This window comes from Diplotaxodon limnothrissa, linkage group LG20 (genome assembly GCF_057381915.1).
Source record: "Diplotaxodon limnothrissa isolate DT_005_m linkage group LG20, D_limnothrissa_male_GT1.1, whole genome shotgun sequence".
Classification (NCBI taxonomy): Eukaryota; Metazoa; Chordata; class Actinopteri; order Cichliformes; family Cichlidae; genus Diplotaxodon; species Diplotaxodon limnothrissa.
Window position 1 is genome coordinate 12,392,825 of NC_140615.1, and position 20,075 is coordinate 12,412,899.

General features: G+C 39.3%; 1 protein-coding gene across 2 annotated transcripts; it reads left to right on the forward strand.

Moving 5' to 3' along the window:
* The first annotated feature begins 7,228 nt into the window (after positions 1-7,228).
* Positions 7,229-19,217, forward strand: ampd1 (adenosine monophosphate deaminase 1 (isoform M)). Of its 2 annotated transcripts, none has more exons than XM_085345136.1 (15): positions 7,229-7,381; positions 12,754-12,919; positions 13,108-13,252; positions 14,186-14,351; positions 14,442-14,661; positions 14,829-14,958; positions 15,279-15,473; positions 16,288-16,419; positions 16,565-16,728; positions 16,937-17,063; positions 17,205-17,368; positions 17,549-17,669; positions 18,093-18,266; positions 18,501-18,611; positions 18,797-19,217. In XM_085345136.1, the coding sequence occupies exons 1-15, from the start codon at positions 7,360-7,362 to the stop codon at positions 18,950-18,952; spliced, it is 2,193 nt and encodes a 730-aa protein (XP_085201262.1). In that variant the 5' UTR covers positions 7,229-7,359; the 3' UTR covers positions 18,953-19,217. The 2 variants fall into 2 exon arrangements, with proteins under 2 accessions (XP_085201262.1, XP_085201261.1); XM_085345135.1 differs by lacking the exon at positions 7,229-7,381 and adding an exon at positions 9,393-9,577.
* The last annotated feature ends 858 nt before the right edge of the window (positions 19,218-20,075 follow it).

The following is a 20,075-nucleotide window of genomic DNA, read 5'->3' on the forward strand; positions in this document are numbered from 1 at the left end:
GCGCTTTACTAGTCCCTAAGGACCCCAAAGCGCTTTACATATCCAGTCATCCACCCATTCACACACACACATTCACACACTGGTGATGGCAGGCTACATTGTAACCACAGCCACCCTGGGGCGCACTGACAGAGGCGAGGCTGCCGGACACTGGCGCCACCGGGCCCTCTGACCACCACCAGTAGGCAACGGGTGAAGTGTCTTGCCCAAGGACACAACGACGAGACTGTCCAAGCCGGGGCTCGAACCGGCAACCTTCCGATTACAAGGCGAACTCCCAACTCTTGAGCCACGATCGCCCATTTATTGGTAGTAGAAGGTCATGGGGTAGAAGTCAGTTTAGTAGAGTCAGCTGACATGGACTTTATAAAGTCTTGCTAGGATTTGGAGGGCTTAGGAGGTCATGTAATAGGAAACATCTTAAAAATAATAAGAATTATTATTATATAGACTAAATGTGGTGTCAAAACAACCAACTGATCCATCTAAGAAAGTCTTTCGAGACCCTTTCTAACTAAGATCGTCTGCATAACTGGAATATTCTGGTAATTAAATAAGTAAATAAATAATAACAGAAAAGGGGCACTTGCTACAGAAAATCCATGGCAAAATCTTGTAGAGACTTACCTCTTTGTCCTGTCTGCAGCACAGATGCTCGCACACGTTTGTTCTGGGGAAGTGAATGTTCTGGTGGGGAGGAATAGTACAGCAATTAAGACCAATTAAAATTCCTGAACACATCACTGGGGGAAACTTTCTGATCCCACCCTTCTTGCATCTTTCCACTAAAAAAGGAAAACACAGAAAAACCAGATCTATATTACTAAATGTTTAGCGATATAAACCTTGACACGTTGCCCCGGGCAACATGCTCGTAGTAACATTAAAATGAAATGAAACACATATTTCTAGACTTCGCGTTTCGACTATATGCTGTGTTGTATTGTGCATGCACTCAGTATTGGCATTTGCTTTTATTATTTATTATTTAAAATTGATCTTGTGTATTCGTAATTACAGACTAGATGAAAGTCCCACCATGTTTTAGGACAAATCCAAACATGAATCCAGATGTGTGTTTTCACCAGCGGTAGATGTTAGCTCTGGGTGTTCCTCTTTATCTTTCAAGCAGGAAGTGTGATTACAATCCAAACACAACATACTGCAGCCCTCCACCAGCAAATGTGAGCAAAGAGCAGACTCTTTCTTGTGCACCAGAACTTTTTTTTTAAGAAGAACAAGTTTAATCTTGTTCTTGGTACATTTAGACTCAGTGGCCTTTATTTATGCAGAAGTCTCCCTGCAGCTTTCAGAGGAGCAGATGAACATCCTGTAGAGGCTGGGAAGACTTTATTCATTTAGAGGAACTATAGGTAGAACTGTGTTAACATTGCACTTAGGAATGTTCAATCCCAAACATCATGTAACACCAATTTGGACTATTTATCCATAGGAATCACTCGGTTGTTTGTGTGCTACATTTACAGTTTACACTCGTGCTTTGGTGTTTCTTAAAATCTCCTACAATATATCCCCAAAACTAAGGGGAAATGTGGAAATCACAGGAAACTGCTGCATGGCCAGATCCAAAGAACGCCTGTAGAGCGGGAGCCGGACACTGTGACACCTGTTGTTATTTGGTAGTGTCTGGCAGTTTGGATGATGATGATAGGAGTAATATGAGATGGACAAACTTGGACACTCTGCTCCCTCCTGCCTGTCTAAATCACATTTAGGCTACAGCCGCCAATAACCTCTCAGGTTCATATTGAAGAGTGTAGATCTCACTGGAAAGACGAAATTCTTGAATCAGTCATTTTAGCTGTTTATCCTTGAAGTTCACTCTCACGTGGCAGATCGATACACTCTGTTCCTTGTGGCATTTGAGCAGGAAGCACTGATTTTTCCTACTGAGGCATGTAGCTGTAACACTTTAGTTAGCATTTTTGTGAAAATTGGGCACACCAGCTAAAGTTTGAGAGGATTAAACAGATCTCTTCTGTTTAAGTTAATAGTAGAAGAAACCTGTCGTTACAATTACAAGGAAATGTAAAACAAGATTGTGAAGTTTAAATACTTGAAAGGTATTTTTGTGAAATTTGTGCCCTATTTTAAATGATTTTTAAAAAATCCTTAATTCACCTTTAATAATTTAAACATTCCCATTCTGGCATTTTAATTCCCAAAGTCTGAACTGACTGACTGCCCACGTCTAACTTGATCTCTTTAACTAGTAAGAGGAACCTTGACATTTAGAATCACATTCCCTAAAAATAGATGGCTTGTTGGTTTGTGTCTTCCAGTGCACAGACATCGGGAAATGGGAGCGTGTGCAACACAAATCAACTTCATATATTTTCATAATATATCCTGCTATTCTGCAGTATTTAGCCCTCCAGATAGATTCATTTTTATTTTGTCTGATTCTGTCAAAAGCTTTAGAGTTAAATGGAATTAAATTTTTGATAAAGCAGTAAAACTACATTAGAAAACTTCAACAGCAATGACAACTGAAAGAATTTATCCCAAGGAAGCACTGGAATATTTTCATTTCATGAATTACAATGAGACCCCAGGCTTTTCTCCCAGTTAAACTTTTTTGGTTATTTTATTTTGACTTTTTTAATCCACAGTAAGCTGCATAAGATAAGATAAGATAAGATAAGATAACCTTTATTAGTCCCACACGTGGGAAATTTGTTTTGTAAACCCAGTGCCTCCTAGCAAATCTTAACCGTTACCTGCTGTGCCTGTTTTTCATGTGTTTCCTGCTCAAAGCACGTTCTTTTGAAAGCCAAAAGCAACTGGAAGCTGCACACCCAAATCTGTATGAGTTTTAGCTCAGAAAATAGGCTTGGTTGTATATGATTACTTAAACGCATATTATTGTGCACAGGTTAAAACATGTATATGCAGTCCTGTGAAAAATTAGTACACCCGTAAGGTATGCCTAAAAGGTGATACCATGCAATACTCTGTCCAAGTACAGGCTTCAAGCTGATCAAAATGCTGGGGCAGGACCTTAAGATAGCGATGCGTTACCTCACGTTATTGCTGCTAAAGGTGGTAATCATTCAGTGAGGTTAGCTTGTTCTTTTTCACGTGACTCTAAGGTGATTTTGCTGAGAAATATTTGAATAGTTGAATTGGATGTGAAGTGTTGTGTTTCTTTAAGCAATGTCACATTTTCTCATTTAAAAAGCATTTCAGTAATACTGGTCCAGCCCTTATAGCTTTAAAAGCTTTAAAATGTTGCTTGTGTAAAGTACTTTTGAAATCAAATGAGGAAGAATTTGTGGGTAAGACCAAATGCTAGGTTGTATTAGGGTTTCAGCCAGGGGCGGAGCGTGGGGGTGGCTTACGGGGCTTAAGCCCGGGTTGTTTTGTCAGAAGCCCGGGGTATTTTGGAGTGTAATTTTTTCATAGTTAGATGCCTGGCTGACAACTGTATAAAACAAAAAGTACACACAATATTCGAAGCACATAGTGCACACTGTGGGAATTTACGACTGTGCGTGAATCCCCCCCTGATATTGGTATGATCCAAGCTCAGGCACTAAGCGACTGAGCGAGGGGGCGGGGGGAGCTGCTGCCCGTGAGTGCGCTGTTGGAGAGACGGAGCCAGCCATATTAAGGAGAGCTTAAGTTTGAGCAGGTACCAAAGCAAATCATTCGTACCGTACAAATAATGTAAATATGACGGTGAATCACGAAAGATTGATATGAAACTGATCACTTGACCAATATTATTTTACTTGCTCTTCAAGTGAATCAACAAATGGCGAAATGAAAAGCCGAACAAATGCTATTTTTTAGAGAGTCTTAGCTTACGTGTGTTTATTTCATATTTTCAGTTCTTACCCTCCCCGACTAATTCGGTTTCAGTTATGTACTGAAATATAAGAATGGACATTAGAGGCTTCTTTCAAAGAAAAACTCAGGTAAATGTTATTTTATATATTATGCTTTGTATGTTGTTCAGTATATTTCTATGCAAAACAAGAGGGATTTCAGTACACAGCAGGATATTCACATTTGTAACCAGATATTTACATACACTTTAGGGAGAAAACATAAAACATTTTTACTGTACAACATCAATTTAGAGTAAACTTTTGTTTTAGATAAATATTGAAATATATTTTGAATTAGTTAAATGTCAGAATAAAGAGAGACAGAGCTGTCTATTTTTTATCACTTTCATCAAATTTAGGAGTACATGTACACTAAGTTTATTGTTAATTAATAAGAAAACTCCAGACGATTCCATTCTGAGCTGAAGAAGCTTCTGATAGGTTAGTAGAGTCCATGTGAGTAAATTGGTGGCACAGCTGTGGATGCATATAAGGCAAAACACAGAGCCTGTTTCTGTGACATGGGAAAATCAAGAGATGTCAACCAAAACACCAGGAACAGAACTATGGAGCTCCATAAGTGTGGCTCAGTTTGAATACAATTTGGTGCCATTTGCAATTAAAAAACACAGACAGTTTCTCTCTTTACTCTTAAAGTTAACAAATATGTTTTTATATTTATCAATCTAAAAAAATAAACATTTAGTCTGATTTGATGTTACAATTAAAAAAGTGTTTGTGTTTTGATCTGAAGAGTTTGTAAATATCTGGTTTCAACTGTATATTTGATGATTGTCAGCACAAAGAGGGAGAGAGAGGAGCAGAGATTGAGATGGAGAATGAGGACAGAACAGAGATGAACAAGAGCAGGTGAGACACACATGTTAGTCAAATGGTTGCTTACTAAAAGTATCACTGTATCATAGGTACTCATGTATCTCGTACCTAGTGTTTCTTTTTAGGTTTGCTATTTTTCAAATTCTATATTTATTAAGTTCTGCAGGCTTGTTTGCACAACAAGGCTAAATAATTATATAAACTTTTCTCAATCTAAATATTGGACTTTGGTAGAATTAAATAAATAAGTGTAGTGCAGGTCTATGATGATTTTTAGTGCTACTATCATCTAGTTCTGATTGTGGTTATGTCTTGGTTAAGTCCTCAGTAATCCTGCTTTTGAACTGTTGTAGTCCTGTTTTAATTCTGGATCAGTTCTGCGTCTGGTTGAATTGGGGTTTAGTCCCTGTGTCTTGATACAGCCCCGACTTCGTTCTGTCTTGCTGCTCAATTAAAAAACTAGTTTAAGGTGTCCTGCATGTGTGATATACAGTGTTGGTCAAGTTACTTGAAAAAAGTAATCAGTAATTAATTACTGATTACTCCCCCCAAAAAGTAATCCCGTTACTTTACTGATTACTTATTTTCAAAAGTAATTAATTACTTAGTTACTTAGTTACTTAGTTACTTTTTAAAAACACGATTTACAACCTGAAGAGGTGATAAAGTGATAGATCTTTCAGCCCAATTCTACTTTTTCTACATAATCCATCATACAAAATGTAATCAAATGGAAAAGTCTCTTTTTTTAACTTGTTTTATCAGTTTTAATCTTTTAACTTTATGCATCAAGCAAAACATTTAATTATATGCAACATTCTCTGACTTGAATAAATTAGTTTAACATTTAAACCTATTTTCTACACATTCCAGCACATAAAATAAAATATTTTTTGTGTTTTCACTCACTCTTTCAAACAGATGCAAGTAAAACACAGCAGAAAATAAATAAAGTCAAAGACTCAGCGGTCCTTTTGCTCTATTTTCACCTGTAAAGCAGGAGCAGGGTAGGCGGAGGGTTACCCTGGTGTAGGTGTGCTGCGGTCAGTTGAAGAATCCGCACGAGTGTCTCTGTGAGTTTCCCATCACGTCGTAGCTACTCGGTGCTTGCTCGGAAGTTTAGGGGTTTTTTTCGCTGTAAAAAGAAGTTTTCTTCCCACGCACGATGGACGCTAATGTTTTTGTCACTTTTTATGGAATCAAACTCAAAGTAAGGTCAGTACTTCCACACTTTAAACGCTGCACGCTCATACTCTCTCCCGCACTCGATATATTATCCATTGTTGATCTGCACACAGCTGCTGTCACCAACGTCGCACTTGCTTACGTCACTGTCATGAGACATTCTCGCAAAAAAAATCACGGTTTTAGTAACGCAGTAACGCAGCGTTCCTACGGGAAAGTAACGGTAATCTAATTACCGATTTTGCAATAGTAATCCCTTACTTTACTCGTTACTTGAAAAAAGTAATCAGATTACAGTAACGCGTTACAAGTAACGCGTTACTGCCCATCTCTGGTGATATATATATTTCCCTATATGAAGTCATTCTTTTTTGAACAAAACTCAAAACAGAGCCTATTAATCTTTCAGTCATTTCTACACCCCCCCCCCCCCCCCCCCTCAAAAAAAAAAAAAAAATCCCACATGCATACTACCCTTTAGGGCTAAGCCCCGGGTGTTTCAAATGTCTGGCTCCTCCTCTGGTTTCAGCATCTCTGAATGGAGGGGGGGACTTCAGATAGCTATGTCCCTCAGAGTCTGCCAGCCGGTGAGCAGAATGAACACCTGTCCAGCAGTGACTGGGGATCGAAGATTATGGGAAGGGATTTAGAAGTGATGGAAATCAGAGAAGTACTGAGGGGCAGGAGTGTGAAGGGACTTGTAAGTGAGAAGAATGACTGAATTTAAGGCAGGACTTTGGGAGCTATGTAGAGTGCCGAGAGTAGGAGTGATCTCTTGCCAGGATATAGCGAGTTTTGAGCACTTCACAGCCTGTCCTTGACTTTACTTGTGGCTTATTATTTCAATAAGACGCTATTACAGAAGTCCACACAGAATCTGACAAATGCATGGGATCCTTCAGCAACAGGATAGAGATGTAAAATCCAGAGACAAGAGCTGACTGTCATCTGCACAGCCATGATGTTGTGCTAGGAAGCACCTTGTTGTGAAGTTGAATGTTATTGTCTCTACCACCTAATGATGGAACACTAACAGTGCAGACAGGGCAATGTGGGTGTGAGCTTCCTTCTAATTTCCTTCTTCTACTTCCTCGCTAATTATAATTTATGCAAAGAAGTGGTTTATAAGTCAGCCCATCTTATGTACCACCTACCATGTTCACAGCAACTCATGCAGCTATCATGGTGTTTCATAAGATGAGTCCCCATGTATGCAAATACCTGTCAGTTTGTCAAAACACTATGCCAGCCGGGGGGGTCCTGTATGCACACAGATGACTTAAAATAGATCTAGACACATATGAGTTCCACATTACATCAAGGCATGTTTCATGTGGCCACAGCGGGTTCTGGTTACAGTTGAGCAGAGGGTGCTTAATATTGCCCAGAGCAAGCACGGGGCTCCACACTTCCCAACTACAGTGGTCCAGTGCCTGACCACCCGCTACCAGTCCTCAGGATAGTTTAACTGAAGACCATCACCATGCCGAAAGTTTTGGTTCCAGGTCAGTTTGGGCAAAATGAAACAGGGACTTCATATATACTACACTAACAGAGGGGAGGTTTGGAGATTTTTTTAAAGAAATGAACAAAGTCTTCACCAGTGGTGCTATCATTTCATGGAATTTCTTAACCAGTAGAAGACAGAAGGGTGACAAAGATGTCCCCCTACTGCCCGACTGAGATGAAGTGATGTGCTGATTTTATATTACACTGGTCACACTTTTCTGTGTAGCATGTAGTATAAACAACTGTTTAGGCAATAAATCCACATTTGTTTAGCAGTGCCATTCCAGGGGTATCTTCCTTATGGGTGGCAGTGACAGCTTTAATGGCAGCTTCACTGGGGTTAAAAATGCACATACGTCCAGCGTGAGATAGTGATCTGTGTCTGCATAACACTAGCTAACTAGTGTTAATATGCACAATTCATTTAATACAATTCTATATCTATAAGATCTATTTTAAGCATGCGGTATATAGTCGTTGGTATTGTACTACAGGGGTGTGTATCAGCTTTTGGTAATGCACCTGTGGTTTACTATCAACAGTGAAAATAACAGGAAAGGAAATACGATGAATGCTATTTGTCATCATGTTCACAGAGATTGTGTTTGCCATCCAGATAATTTTTCTAGGTTTGTACTTTCATTGTGATCCTTCTTGTAGTACATGCCCACCACAGAAAATCTCTGTCATTAATACTATTTTGAATGCTGCAGTAATAGTTGCTAATTTTAGGCCTGCCTTCACCAGGCACAGGGCAACCGGCCAGTTACATTATGCAAGAGTCTTTCAAAAGGTGAAAAGATGAAGTGCTGAAGCCTGACCACCTGCAGACAGGTTTGACTTCACAGCTAATAGAATTAAGTTGTATTAATTAGTACAACTTTTCAATTAAAAATACTTGTTGCAAATTATTTTGCAACAATTAATGCGGTAAAATATGACTGATTTTAAGACCTATTGATCAGCCACAGACAAAGTTGAGTGACAAATAATGTGGAAATGATTGAACCAATAATTCAGTTTACTAAAGGTGATATTTAGCTATGGCGATAGGAGTATTATGCAGTTTTCCGGGAGACCTCACCTGCTCCACGAGCCACTATGGATGATTTTTTTTCATCAATTGTTTAACACACTTATTTCATTGTTATTGTTGTTCTGAGATATAACCAGGCATGTTTTGTTTCCCCTTTAACCTGGACTGTCCCACCCCGACTGGGATTTTTTTGCTTTTTCACCAGAGGGAGGAAGTAAGTATCTAGATGGGAAATGAATTAGGGAATTTGAAATACAGATTCAAGTATTTCAAAATGCATGGTTTACTGCCTAGTTGTGAGGCAGTCACATCACCAAACCTGCATTTTTTTTATTTGAAAGCAACCTTTTCTGATGGTTTTTTTTTTTTTTTTGCGAATGAACACAAAAAAGGAAATGATGGGATAAAGTGCAAATTGACAGCATTTATTAATAAACTGTTCACATTCAATATCAGTTCTCCACAAACAGCTTGATCCATGAGGACTCAACTGAAAGTGAACATCTGCATTAATAAATGACTTTTTGCCACCACGAAAAGCTTAACATACAGCGATGCACATATCAAGAACTTTAGGTGACAATCAAACCGTTTGGTACAGACAGCATATCCCAGGGCCACACAGTTAGTGCATCCTTATATGCATGACCATACTGCACATTTTAGTTGAAACATGTTGCTCCACTGGGAGCAGAGACACAATGAAACAATCTCTGTGTGTATTTTGAAGATGTGGTCAGCAGTTTTTTGTCCAGCTCCTGCATTTCATTCAGTTGCAACACTTAATCAATTTTAACAGCCATGTGTCCAATCCATACACATCCTCACACTGTGCCTTACATTAATGTCACTTACCCATTTATCACAAGTAGTCCAACATTTAATTTCATTATTCATGTGTGCAAGGTTTGCTACTGCATGCATTTTCTAATCTATGTTGTTTTATTTATATAAATATATATATATATATATAGGCTTTTATATTACACAACTTGATATCAACGTACTGTGGATAACGATAAAGTGTTTGGGGTTTATTCATGTATAACCTTCTGCATAATATTATCTAACCAATGCTTTTCCTAACACTTTCTTTTCTGGGTTTTATTCCCCATGATGCATCTCTCTCTCTTGCTGGGTATATCAGGTCAACAGAGTAAGTATGGAGAATGGCGAATGGAAGCCAAAGTCACTTCAGTATCAAACTCTATGCTAGAGATGTCACCTTAGAGGAGAATGTGTTGGCTCTTGCAAGTGCATGTAAAAAAGTAGAGTTGGTCTAGAGAGTATTTTTGTACACAGTGGGTTGTTAAATAGAGCTACAAAGGCTTTGCATTGTCACTGTCTCATTTTTGTGTGTGTTTGCATTAATCTTTGCGTGTGCGTATATATTTTTTAGCATATTTTTATCAAAAACAAGAATAAAAAGCCACTTACACTGTGGCGGATTAGGTGCAATTACGCAATTATAAAGAGAAGTGGACCTGGAGTGCTTCATCAGTGTAGTCCCTCAATATGCATGATTGTTGCAGGCTATACTGGAGGTCAGAGTTTCCCAGTTGTAGTGACTGTTGCCATGTATGCTTGTGCTGGAGCCTACAGCCTGCCTGAGCATTTCAAAGGTTACTGTGTCTGATGTGGGCCTGTCTGATCATTACTGTGTTTTCTTTGAAAGTAAAATCTCAGCCCACACAAATATATCAACAACAGTGATCACAAAACGGTGTATAACTGAACACAGTAGTGCAATTTTTAACCAGGTCTTCCCATTAACACCTGACCTGCCCAGAGGGTCAGTCAATGAGCTCGTCAATAGCTTCAATGCTAACATGTTAAATGTAATGGACACTATTGCTCCCATTAAGGTGAAGGTTATCTCTGGAAGGAAAAAGTCTCCATGGAGAAACTCCACACTGGTGAAAAAAGAAAAAAGAGAGTGTAGGAAAGCTGAGCGCAGATGGAGAAAAACAAACCTCCAGGTTCATTATGACATTTATAAAGAGAAACTTCACAATTATAATTTACAACTGAGGAATGCAAGGAGGTCCTACTTCTCTGACATCATCACTAAAAACAGCCATAATGCTCGGGTCTTATTTTCTACAGTTGACAGGCTAACAAACCCTCCTGTGTCAGTGGCAGCTGAACTTCATTCGACCATGGCCTGCAATGACTTTGCCAAATTCTTCACTGAAAAAATCCAAAAAATTAGACAAGCAATTGGTACATCAACAGCAGATCCAGGATATGTACTGTGTCCACCAAAAAACTGTTTAAACACCATGAAACAGTTTCAACCTATTAACAGCAAAGACCTGGAGGACATCTTAGGTAAACTGAACTCCTCCTCCTGCTGTTTAGATGTCCTGCCAACAAGTTTTTTCAAAAAGGTCTCAAAGACTTTAGAGTCAGACCTGTTACAGATCGTCAACTTTTCTTTATTATCAGGTGTGTTTCCAGAATCACTAAAAACTGCTGTAATCAAACCTATACTGAAAAAGGACAATCTTGACAAGACACAAATGAACAACTACAGGCCGGTCTCAAATCTCCCGTTTTTAAGTAAGATCATTGAAAAAGCAGTTTCTCAACAGCTCAGTTACTTCTTAAAACAGAATAATTGCTACGATGCCTTCCAGTCAGGTTTTAGACAGAACCACAGCACTGAAACCGCTCTGACAAAAGTGTTTAATGACATATGTCTGAACACAGACAGTGGAAAAATGTCAGTCCTAGTTTTACTGGATCTCAGTGCAGCATTTGATACAGTTGACCACAACATATTACTCAAACGACTGGAGAACTGGACAGGTCTTTCAGGAACTGTACTAAACTGGTTCAAAACATACGTAGAAAACAGGAAATACTTTGTATCAATAGGTAACTTCACATCTGAGCAGACAAGTATCACATGTGGAGTTCCCCAAGGTTCCATCTTGGGACCCCTTCTGTTTAACATCTACATGCTCCCACTGGCACAGATTATAAACAACAACAAAATAAACTATCACAGCTATGCAGATGACACACAAATATATATCACAATGTCACCAGGAGACCGAGGCCCTGTACAGGCTCTTGGTAAATGCATTGAGGAAATCAATGACTGGTTGTGCCACAATTTTCTCCAGCTAAACAAAAACAAAACTGAGGTAATAGTCTTTGGCGCCAAAGAAAAACGATTACAGGTCACCAGAGAACTTCAATCTATACATCTAAAAACCACAAACCAGGCGAGAAATTTGGGTGTAGTGATGGATGCAGACCTAAACTTAGAAAAACACATTAAGACAATAACAAAGTCAGCTTACTATCACCTCAAGAATATATCAAGGATAAAAGATCTGATGTCTCAACAGGACCTGGAAAAACTAGTCCATGCATTCATCTTTAGTAGGCTTGATTACTGTAACAGCATCTTTACAGGTCTACCTAAAAAATCAGTCAGACAACTACAGCTCATTCAGAACTCTGCTGCTCGAGTCCTCACTAAGACCAAAAAAGTGGACCACATCAGTCCAGCTCTGAGGTCCTTACACTGGCTGCCTGTCCGTCAGAGGATAGACTTTAAAGTTCTGATGCTGGCCTATAAAGCTCTGAATGGTTTAGGACCAAAATACATCAGTGACCTCCTGACCCAGTATGAACCATCCAGATCCCTCAGGTCATCTGGATCCGGTCTTTTATCAGTTCCCAGAGTCAGAACCAGACACGGAGAAGCTGCATTCAGCTTTTATGCTCCTTATATCTGGAACAAACTCCCAGAAAGCCTCAGATCAGCTGAAACACTCAGTTTATTTAAATCCAGGTTGAAGACTCACCTGTTCTCAGCTGCATTTGAATAAAGCACCAAATCCACACTTTAAGCTTAAATTTCAAAACTTACATTTAACTACTGATTTTATCTACTGTTCTGATTTTATCTGTTTTGATTTTATATACTGTTTTGTTTGTTTGTTTGTTTGTTTGTTAATTAGTTAGTTAGTTTATTTGCTTGTTTTAATCAATTTTAAATCATGCTTTTTATTTGTTCTTGTTTCTAATGTCTCTGTAAAGCACTTTGAATCACCTTGTTGTTGAATTGTGCTATACAAATAAACTTGCCTTGCCTTGCCTTGCCTTGCCTTGTACACATCATTGAGGAATATGCTGTGAATGCAATGCAATGCAGTACATCATGTCCAAGATTTTCCTCCTTAAAATTTTTTCATTTTGTAATGTAGATCATAGCAGGCAATCCTGAATGTGGCCCGCCTAGTTTAGTTCGATGTTGCATGGTGTTATATGAACGGAATGCGTTTCTGTTACTTGAACTTTCTGTGCGCATCACAGAGACCGATGACAAGATGAGGGCCTTCGCAGAGCAGGTCTTTGCTTCTGAGACCAAAGACGAAACGATCCGCGATGAAATCTCCATGTTTGATGTGGCTGAGGACTGTCCCATCATCCATCATGAGATGGCCCACCATCTGCACACTGATGATGATGAGCAGAAACGGTGAGATGGAAGATTTTGAATAGTGATGCTACAAAATCATGATTTGCTTCCTGAAAGAACCACAACGACAAAAAATCATTACACAACTTTATTATTTAATGGGGGAAATTTGCTTAGTAGTAACAACAAATATTTGATCAATTTTGACAGAAAAATTAAGTCAGACTTCACTATCTCATCTTCCACAGCAAGAAGCGCTCCCGTACCATGGCCGTGCCCACGGGTGCTTCCCAGGCAGCTGCTACTGTAGTGTCAGTGGAAGTGGACACGCCCACCTATCTGGAAGTGCCTGACTTCCAGAGAGTGGCTATCATTGGAGACTATGCTGCTGGGGTACTGTTTATTTTCGCATAATTAAAAAACATTAAACTTCTTATGTTACACTTTGAGGTCAACCATAAATAACACCTTCGTCCAGTGGTGTAACTTCACAGTGTATTAGCACGTTGTGATGTCACTCGGAGGGGTGGTTCTGGGTGCGACAAGGTAAAAGTCTTTAAAGCTTATAAAAGTTATAGCATGAACTGAATTTTAAAAGAAAGTAGTTTATTAAGCACTATTCACAAATGCTTGGTAAGACTGACATGCATTTCAATCAGACTGGCTTTTCAATTGCAGCGACTCCTGAATAGGGTTTGAATTGGTATTGATAGCTTTAAAATTGAAACTACCTGTAGCACATTCAAACTGGGTCAAGCAGACATGAATGTGACAAGTGGTGAGTATAAATTTCACTGACTATATTTTGTTAGTGCGTGAGTGTCCTCACAGGCTACCTCCCACTATGAAAGGCCATGAGTGGAGCTCATGTGAGAGTATGCTAAAGTTTCAGGTTTCACCACCGTTGGTTTGACATTTACAGTAGAGCGAGAGAAAACTTTGGAGGAAGTGACTTTGCTTTAACTTTGGGCCTCACATTTGTTAAGATAAAGGTTTGTTCACTGCATATGTAACATGTTGTGTTAACATTACACAGAGCAAATGACTGATTGTGTAATATATACTCTTTTTAAAAAAAAATTGCCATTGAGATGAGATTGGAGCAAATAAAAAGTTCTAGTACTTAAATTTGTTTTAACAGTATAGTATCCATCTGCTTCATCCATCCATCCAGTTTATCCAGTTTAGGGTCGCAGGGGTGCTGGAGCTCATCCCAGCTGTTATAGGCCAACCTGGACAGGAAGCCAGTCTGACACAGGGCTAATGTGTTTCATTAATTCCACATTGTTTAACAGTTTACTGTTATCTCTCGTATGTGCTATTCAGGTGACCATGGATGACTTTGAGCTGGCATGCAGGGGTCTGTACCGTGCTTTAACCATCAGGGAGAAGTACATGCGACTGGCCTTCCAGCGCTTCCCAAGAACAGCCTCCCAGTACCTGCGTCAGACTGAAGGAGAATCTTTCAGACCGGAAGAACAATTGGAGCCAGGTGATAATAAAAGGAGATCAGGGTTAGCATGATTTGAAATGATCTTATGTAGAAGATGTGTACTTAATTATATGTCGCATCTATCCTCAGTCTTCACAAGTCCTCCAAAGGAAGGGGAAGACCCCTTTGATGTCAAGAACCTGCCAAAGAATCTGGGCTATGTTGCTCGTATGAAGGATGGTGTGATTTATGTGTACAATGACGCTGCAGCTGCTGACAAACATCAGCCAAAGGACATGCCCTACCCAGACCTCAATACCTTTATCGATGACATGAACTTCCTCATCGCTCTTATTGCACAGGGCCCAACGTGAGTCCTTTAAAAGTGCTCATTACTCTGTTTTTAGATTTTAGAACTGAAATTCATCTGATTTCAAAAAGTGCCAACACAATTTCTCCTCATTTTTGTAATTTAGCTGTAATTCTTCCTAGGTGAAAGTGCTATCAAAGCACAATTATTTCCACTTTATTTTGCAGAAAGACTTACACTCACCGCCGTCTTAAGTTTCTCATGTCCAAGTTTAATGTGCATGAGATGCTGAATGAGATGGAGGAGATGAAAGAGGTGAAGAAGAACCCTCATAGGGACTTCTACAATTGCAGAAAGGTAGTTGCTTTAAACCTTCTGTCAATTTAATGTGAAGTGACATAAAATACCAGTGTGATTAGCACAGTTGCAGGATTTTTCAGAAATCTGTGACTATCAACAGCTTTGTGCTGATTTTAACTGGAATGTGTAGTAGAGTTTAAGTAATGTCCTATTTATTTGTTGTGCATGATCATTTCACACATTTTCTATCATCTTCCTTACTTCCAGCTGCAGTGCAGCTCGTGGAGTCTTTAGCTCCCTCTTGTGACCGATCACATGTATTACATTGCACAAACAAAAACCTCACTGATCACCCTGCCATCTCTATTCCTTTCAAGGTGGACACTCACATCCATGCTGCTGCCTGCATGAACCAGAAGCACCTGCTGCGCTTTATCAAAAAGTCTTACCGTGTGGATGCTGAACGTGTAGTGCACAACCTCAAAGGGAAGGAGGTCACCATGAAGGAGCTCTTTCAGTCCCTTAACCTGCATCCATACGACCTCACTGTGGACTCACTGGATGTGCACGCTGTGGGTTTGTTTTTTTTGTTTTTTAGTAATCTAACAACTAATAACAGACTTTTATTATAGTAAAGTAACAAGGCACACATACTGACAGGATACATTTCCATGAAAGCCATTAAGTGTTCAAGATAAGAATAAAAATATGTAATAGTCAGATAATAACAAAAAAAACCCCAAACATTATAATTGAAAGATAAACCATCAGTTTTATATTATCTTTAAAGGATTGTACACATAGAACATAAAGATTATAGTGCTACCAAATTTACCATTTACCAGGACTTGTACCATGATGACCAATGTGCAGGAAAAACTGCTGCTGGGTGAGCAACGTGTGGCCTCACCTCTGTAGGCCACACGTTGCTAAAACCTGAAAACTGGATCAGATTCAGTAAAAGGATTAGATGTTACAATCCCTTACAATGCATTGGTTTAAATGGAGAGACTCTTGGAGGATGGCTGTTATGAGGAAAAGCAGCCCAGAAAAGTTACCAGCGGCACACGTCGTTGTGTACCTCAACCTTCGTTCTTTTACCCAAGATAATCTGCCATTTTTCCTTGGTTAGGTTTAGGGATTAGAGATCTGATCTAAGTGATCATATTAAAATTTGGGGCACATTGTCAGTAGTGGACCTTGGATTCATCAAGTGTTTCGGCTATAGGATAAACTTCTTTTCTAATTCTTGAGGAAATGTTTAAATATCAAAAAGTTTGTATTCTATAAAAGCAAACACTTTTATTAAAACCAAATGTGTCGTGTTGCCTGTTCAGTTTTATAACTTCTTTGGTCTAAATTATCATCTTGTATCTTTCTCTGAAGGGTAGACAAACCTTCCAGCGTTTCGATAAGTTCAACGCCAAGTACAACCCAGTAGGAGCCAGTGAGCTGCGTGACCTGTACCTGAAGACAGAGAATCACATCAATGGAGAGTACTTTGCCACTATCATCAAGGTTAGTTTCAAACGACTTCTCTGTAAAACTGTATAACTGTCACTGTGGCAGCTGAAGATCAAGGTTGTTATAACTACTTTATTAATATTCAGTTTTATACACTGAACTGGTGATTTGAGCTTGATTTGATCTTTGGGAAAACCAGGAAGTAGCCAGTGATCTCGAGGAAGCCAGGTACCAGTATGCTGAGCCCCGTCTGTCCATTTATGGCTGCAACGCCAACGAGTGGAACAAGCTCTCGAACTGGTTCGTCAGGCACAGGGTTTACTCCCCAAACCTCAAATGGATGATTCAAATACCTAGGATCTAGTAAGTTTTCAGTCTTCTCTTTGTTCTGTATAAACACACCAAACTGTCAGAGAGATGGAAAACTCTTACATTTATACATTTCATGCTTTTTCTTTTTGTTTGCCTGCATTAAAGAATATGCATTCAAATACTAAAGCTACCTCTACTGCTACCAAGAATGGATGAAATTTTCATTTAAATAATGCCATTTGTCCATGTTCTATCTCAGCGACATCTTCAGAGGCAGAAACTTTGTGCCACACTTTGGCAAAATGTTGGAGAACATTTTCCTGCCTGTGTTCAAGGCCACCATTGATCCACAGTCCAGTCCTGAGCTAAGCATCTTCCTCAAGCATGTGAGTCACTGTTCAGACACAAAAATACATGCTGAACCTTGATTTCCAATCCACACATAAAGATATAGCTGTAGAAAAGATTCAATCCGAATACTACGGTATAATCCCGGGATAATCCATTGTTTTCTACTCAATGTGTAGGTGACAGGCTTTGACAGTGTGGATGATGAGTCCAAACACAGTGGCCACATGTTCTCCACTAAAAGCCCCAAACCAGAGGAGTGGGACATCGCCAAAAACCCCTCCTACACCTACTACATCTACTACATGTATGCCAATATCGCTGCCCTCAACCAGCTGCGCAAGTGAGTAATGCTATTTCCATACATGCTTTTTCTTTTTTCATCCTATTGGATTGAAGCACTCGGATTTCTTTGTCAGAGATCATTATTTTCTCTAAACATTTACAGTGAGTATATATTTAACTCTTGTCTGAGTATGTCTGCTACTTTCTGTTGTATCATTCCTGTTCTTCTGCTCTCCAGACAGAGGGGCATGAACACATTCATGTTCAGGCCTCACTGCGGTGAGGCTGGTGCCATAACCCACTTGCTGGCTGCATTCATGACTGCTGACAATATCTCTCATGGCCTTAACCTCAAGAAGGTCAGTCCTCTGAATGCAGCATTTCATTTGCCTTAAAATGCACTTTAATTCATATGCATGATCAGGCAATTGCCAGACCAAGCAACCATAACAATAGTCTTAAAACACAATATAAGTCGAATCAAAGTAGAAAATGTTTTTTTTTTTTATGTGTTTGCCTATACACCACATTTTATATAATATCTGTCTGACAAGTTAACAGTGATAGATTAAGTCAGCCTAACTCTTTAGTTGAATGTGGCCAATGATACAACTGACATGTAATTCTAGTATTGAAGTGTAAAGTTCAATTTCAGATTTGGCATGATTCTTGTGAGCAAGTTAAAACATTGATTATTGCCTATTTATATTTTGTGTTGTTATATTTGTTAAAAATATGAAGCTTGTAAAGTCACTGTTTTCCCCTCAACCCTTCACAAACAGAGCCCCGTGCTGCAGTACCTGTATGTCTTGACCCAGATCCCGATCGCCATGTCCCCACTGAGCAACAATAGCTTGTTCCTTGAGTATGCCAAGAACCCGCTGCTTGAGTTCCATAAGAAAGGCTTGGTGGTGTCTCTGTCCACCGATGACCCCATGCAGTTCCACTACACCAAGGTCTGAGCCTTTGGTGACAACATAGACAAATACACGCAGCCTGTTGTGCTGTTTATTGTTTAATATGTAGATGGACAGAGATGGTCAGCATTGATGATAAACACATTCTGTAAATCAGATAAATTGGTGTTGTGTGCAATTTTTTTTAATGCAATCCATTTCATATGATCTCAAGTTGAAGCAGGAGTATTCAGTAATATCAGTCTTGTTTTTTTTTTTTTTTAATGTCCACAGGAACCTCTAATGGAAGAATATGCCATTGCAGCTCAGGTGTTCAAGCTCAGCACCTGTGACATGTGTGAGATTGCCAGGAACAGCGTGCTTCAGAGCGCCCTCTCTGATGAGGTAAAACAGACACACACCTACAAGTCTGTACTTGAGTCAAAGAGAATAACAAGAGCCAAGAGAACATTACAAAATACATATATTCTTAGTGACACTATAGTGAGAACTACCAAAGGTGGTTTGAAGAACTTTGACTGTAATTGCCAGTTAAAACATTTCTTTGTGGGGTTCTTTTTGCGCTGCAGGAGAAGCGCCACTTCCTGGGTAAGGATTACCTCAAAGAGGGTCCAGAGGGCAACGACATCCGCAAAACCAACGTGCCTCAGATCCGTATGGCGTACCGCTATGAGACCTTGTGCTACGAGCTCAACCTCATCAAGGAGAGCTTGAAGTCTGAGTAAACTGACCGGACCCACCCTTACTTAGACACTACTCTCTTTTGTGATATGGAAAAGTTTCTACGTTTGTTAATCGCAGTGGAATCTCAAAGAAGCTGACCATTTAAAATACAGATGTTCTCTCTATTAAAGGAAGAAATGCTTTTACAATCTGCACATCTGTGACTTGTACATTACAGTATGTTTTTTTCAGTTGGAGAAACGTGTATAAGAATGGAAGGAAATAAACGGTGCAATTGCATTTCTGTGGTCGTTGCCAAATTGTTTACCCGACAGGAAGATCTTGTCCTACTGTGTTGCCTTAAGACATTTCTTGAAAGCTGTTTACCTTATTTATTTAACGTTTAGCAGCAAAATTACCTTAGGCTATAAGTCAAAACACGATATGAAAGTCAGCATTTGTTCTAACCTAAATGAACCGAGTTCACATCATGTTGCCAAGATCAAGTTTGAGACAAGGTATAAAGTCTAAAGTTCACAATTACGTTAGAGAGGCTAAAGCTCTGCATCACAAACGTCATAAATTAAACACCTAGTTATGTTTATTAAGTTGTGCGATCGCAAAGATGGAGCTCCTAACCCAGTGTCTAGATTTCCCAGGACACTCAAAGACAGCAGTATTTGTTCAGTGTTGACAGCTGCAGGAGTTGAGGTGATGACGTCGTCTCTCTTGGAGGCTTCAGGCAAACTTTCTCACAGTCAGCGCGTCAAGCTCGACAGAAACAGTATGAGGGAAGCTGGAAGTCAAATAAAAGCACGGTAAACTATTTTTATTGTAAACAAGACAGAAATGTTGCATTACAACCCCCCAATACAGTTATTTGTTAACCACTTCCAGCAGTGCTGTCATAAATAATGGTGTGGTGGATAATGCATGTAAATGTTGCTTGTTCCTTTAATATTTGAAATCATTTCAGATACTTTTGTTGCTCCCAAAACTCAGTGGCATGTGTTATGATGTCGATATCCCGGTGGTCTTGTTGGACAACTGACGCCAGCAAACGTACAATTGCAGTGGACTAAAATACATTTACTTTTACAATATTTACGTTTTATAAAGGACACATAAAAAATAAAAAACGGACAACATAAAAAACTGAACATAACAAAAAAAAAAAAACAATTT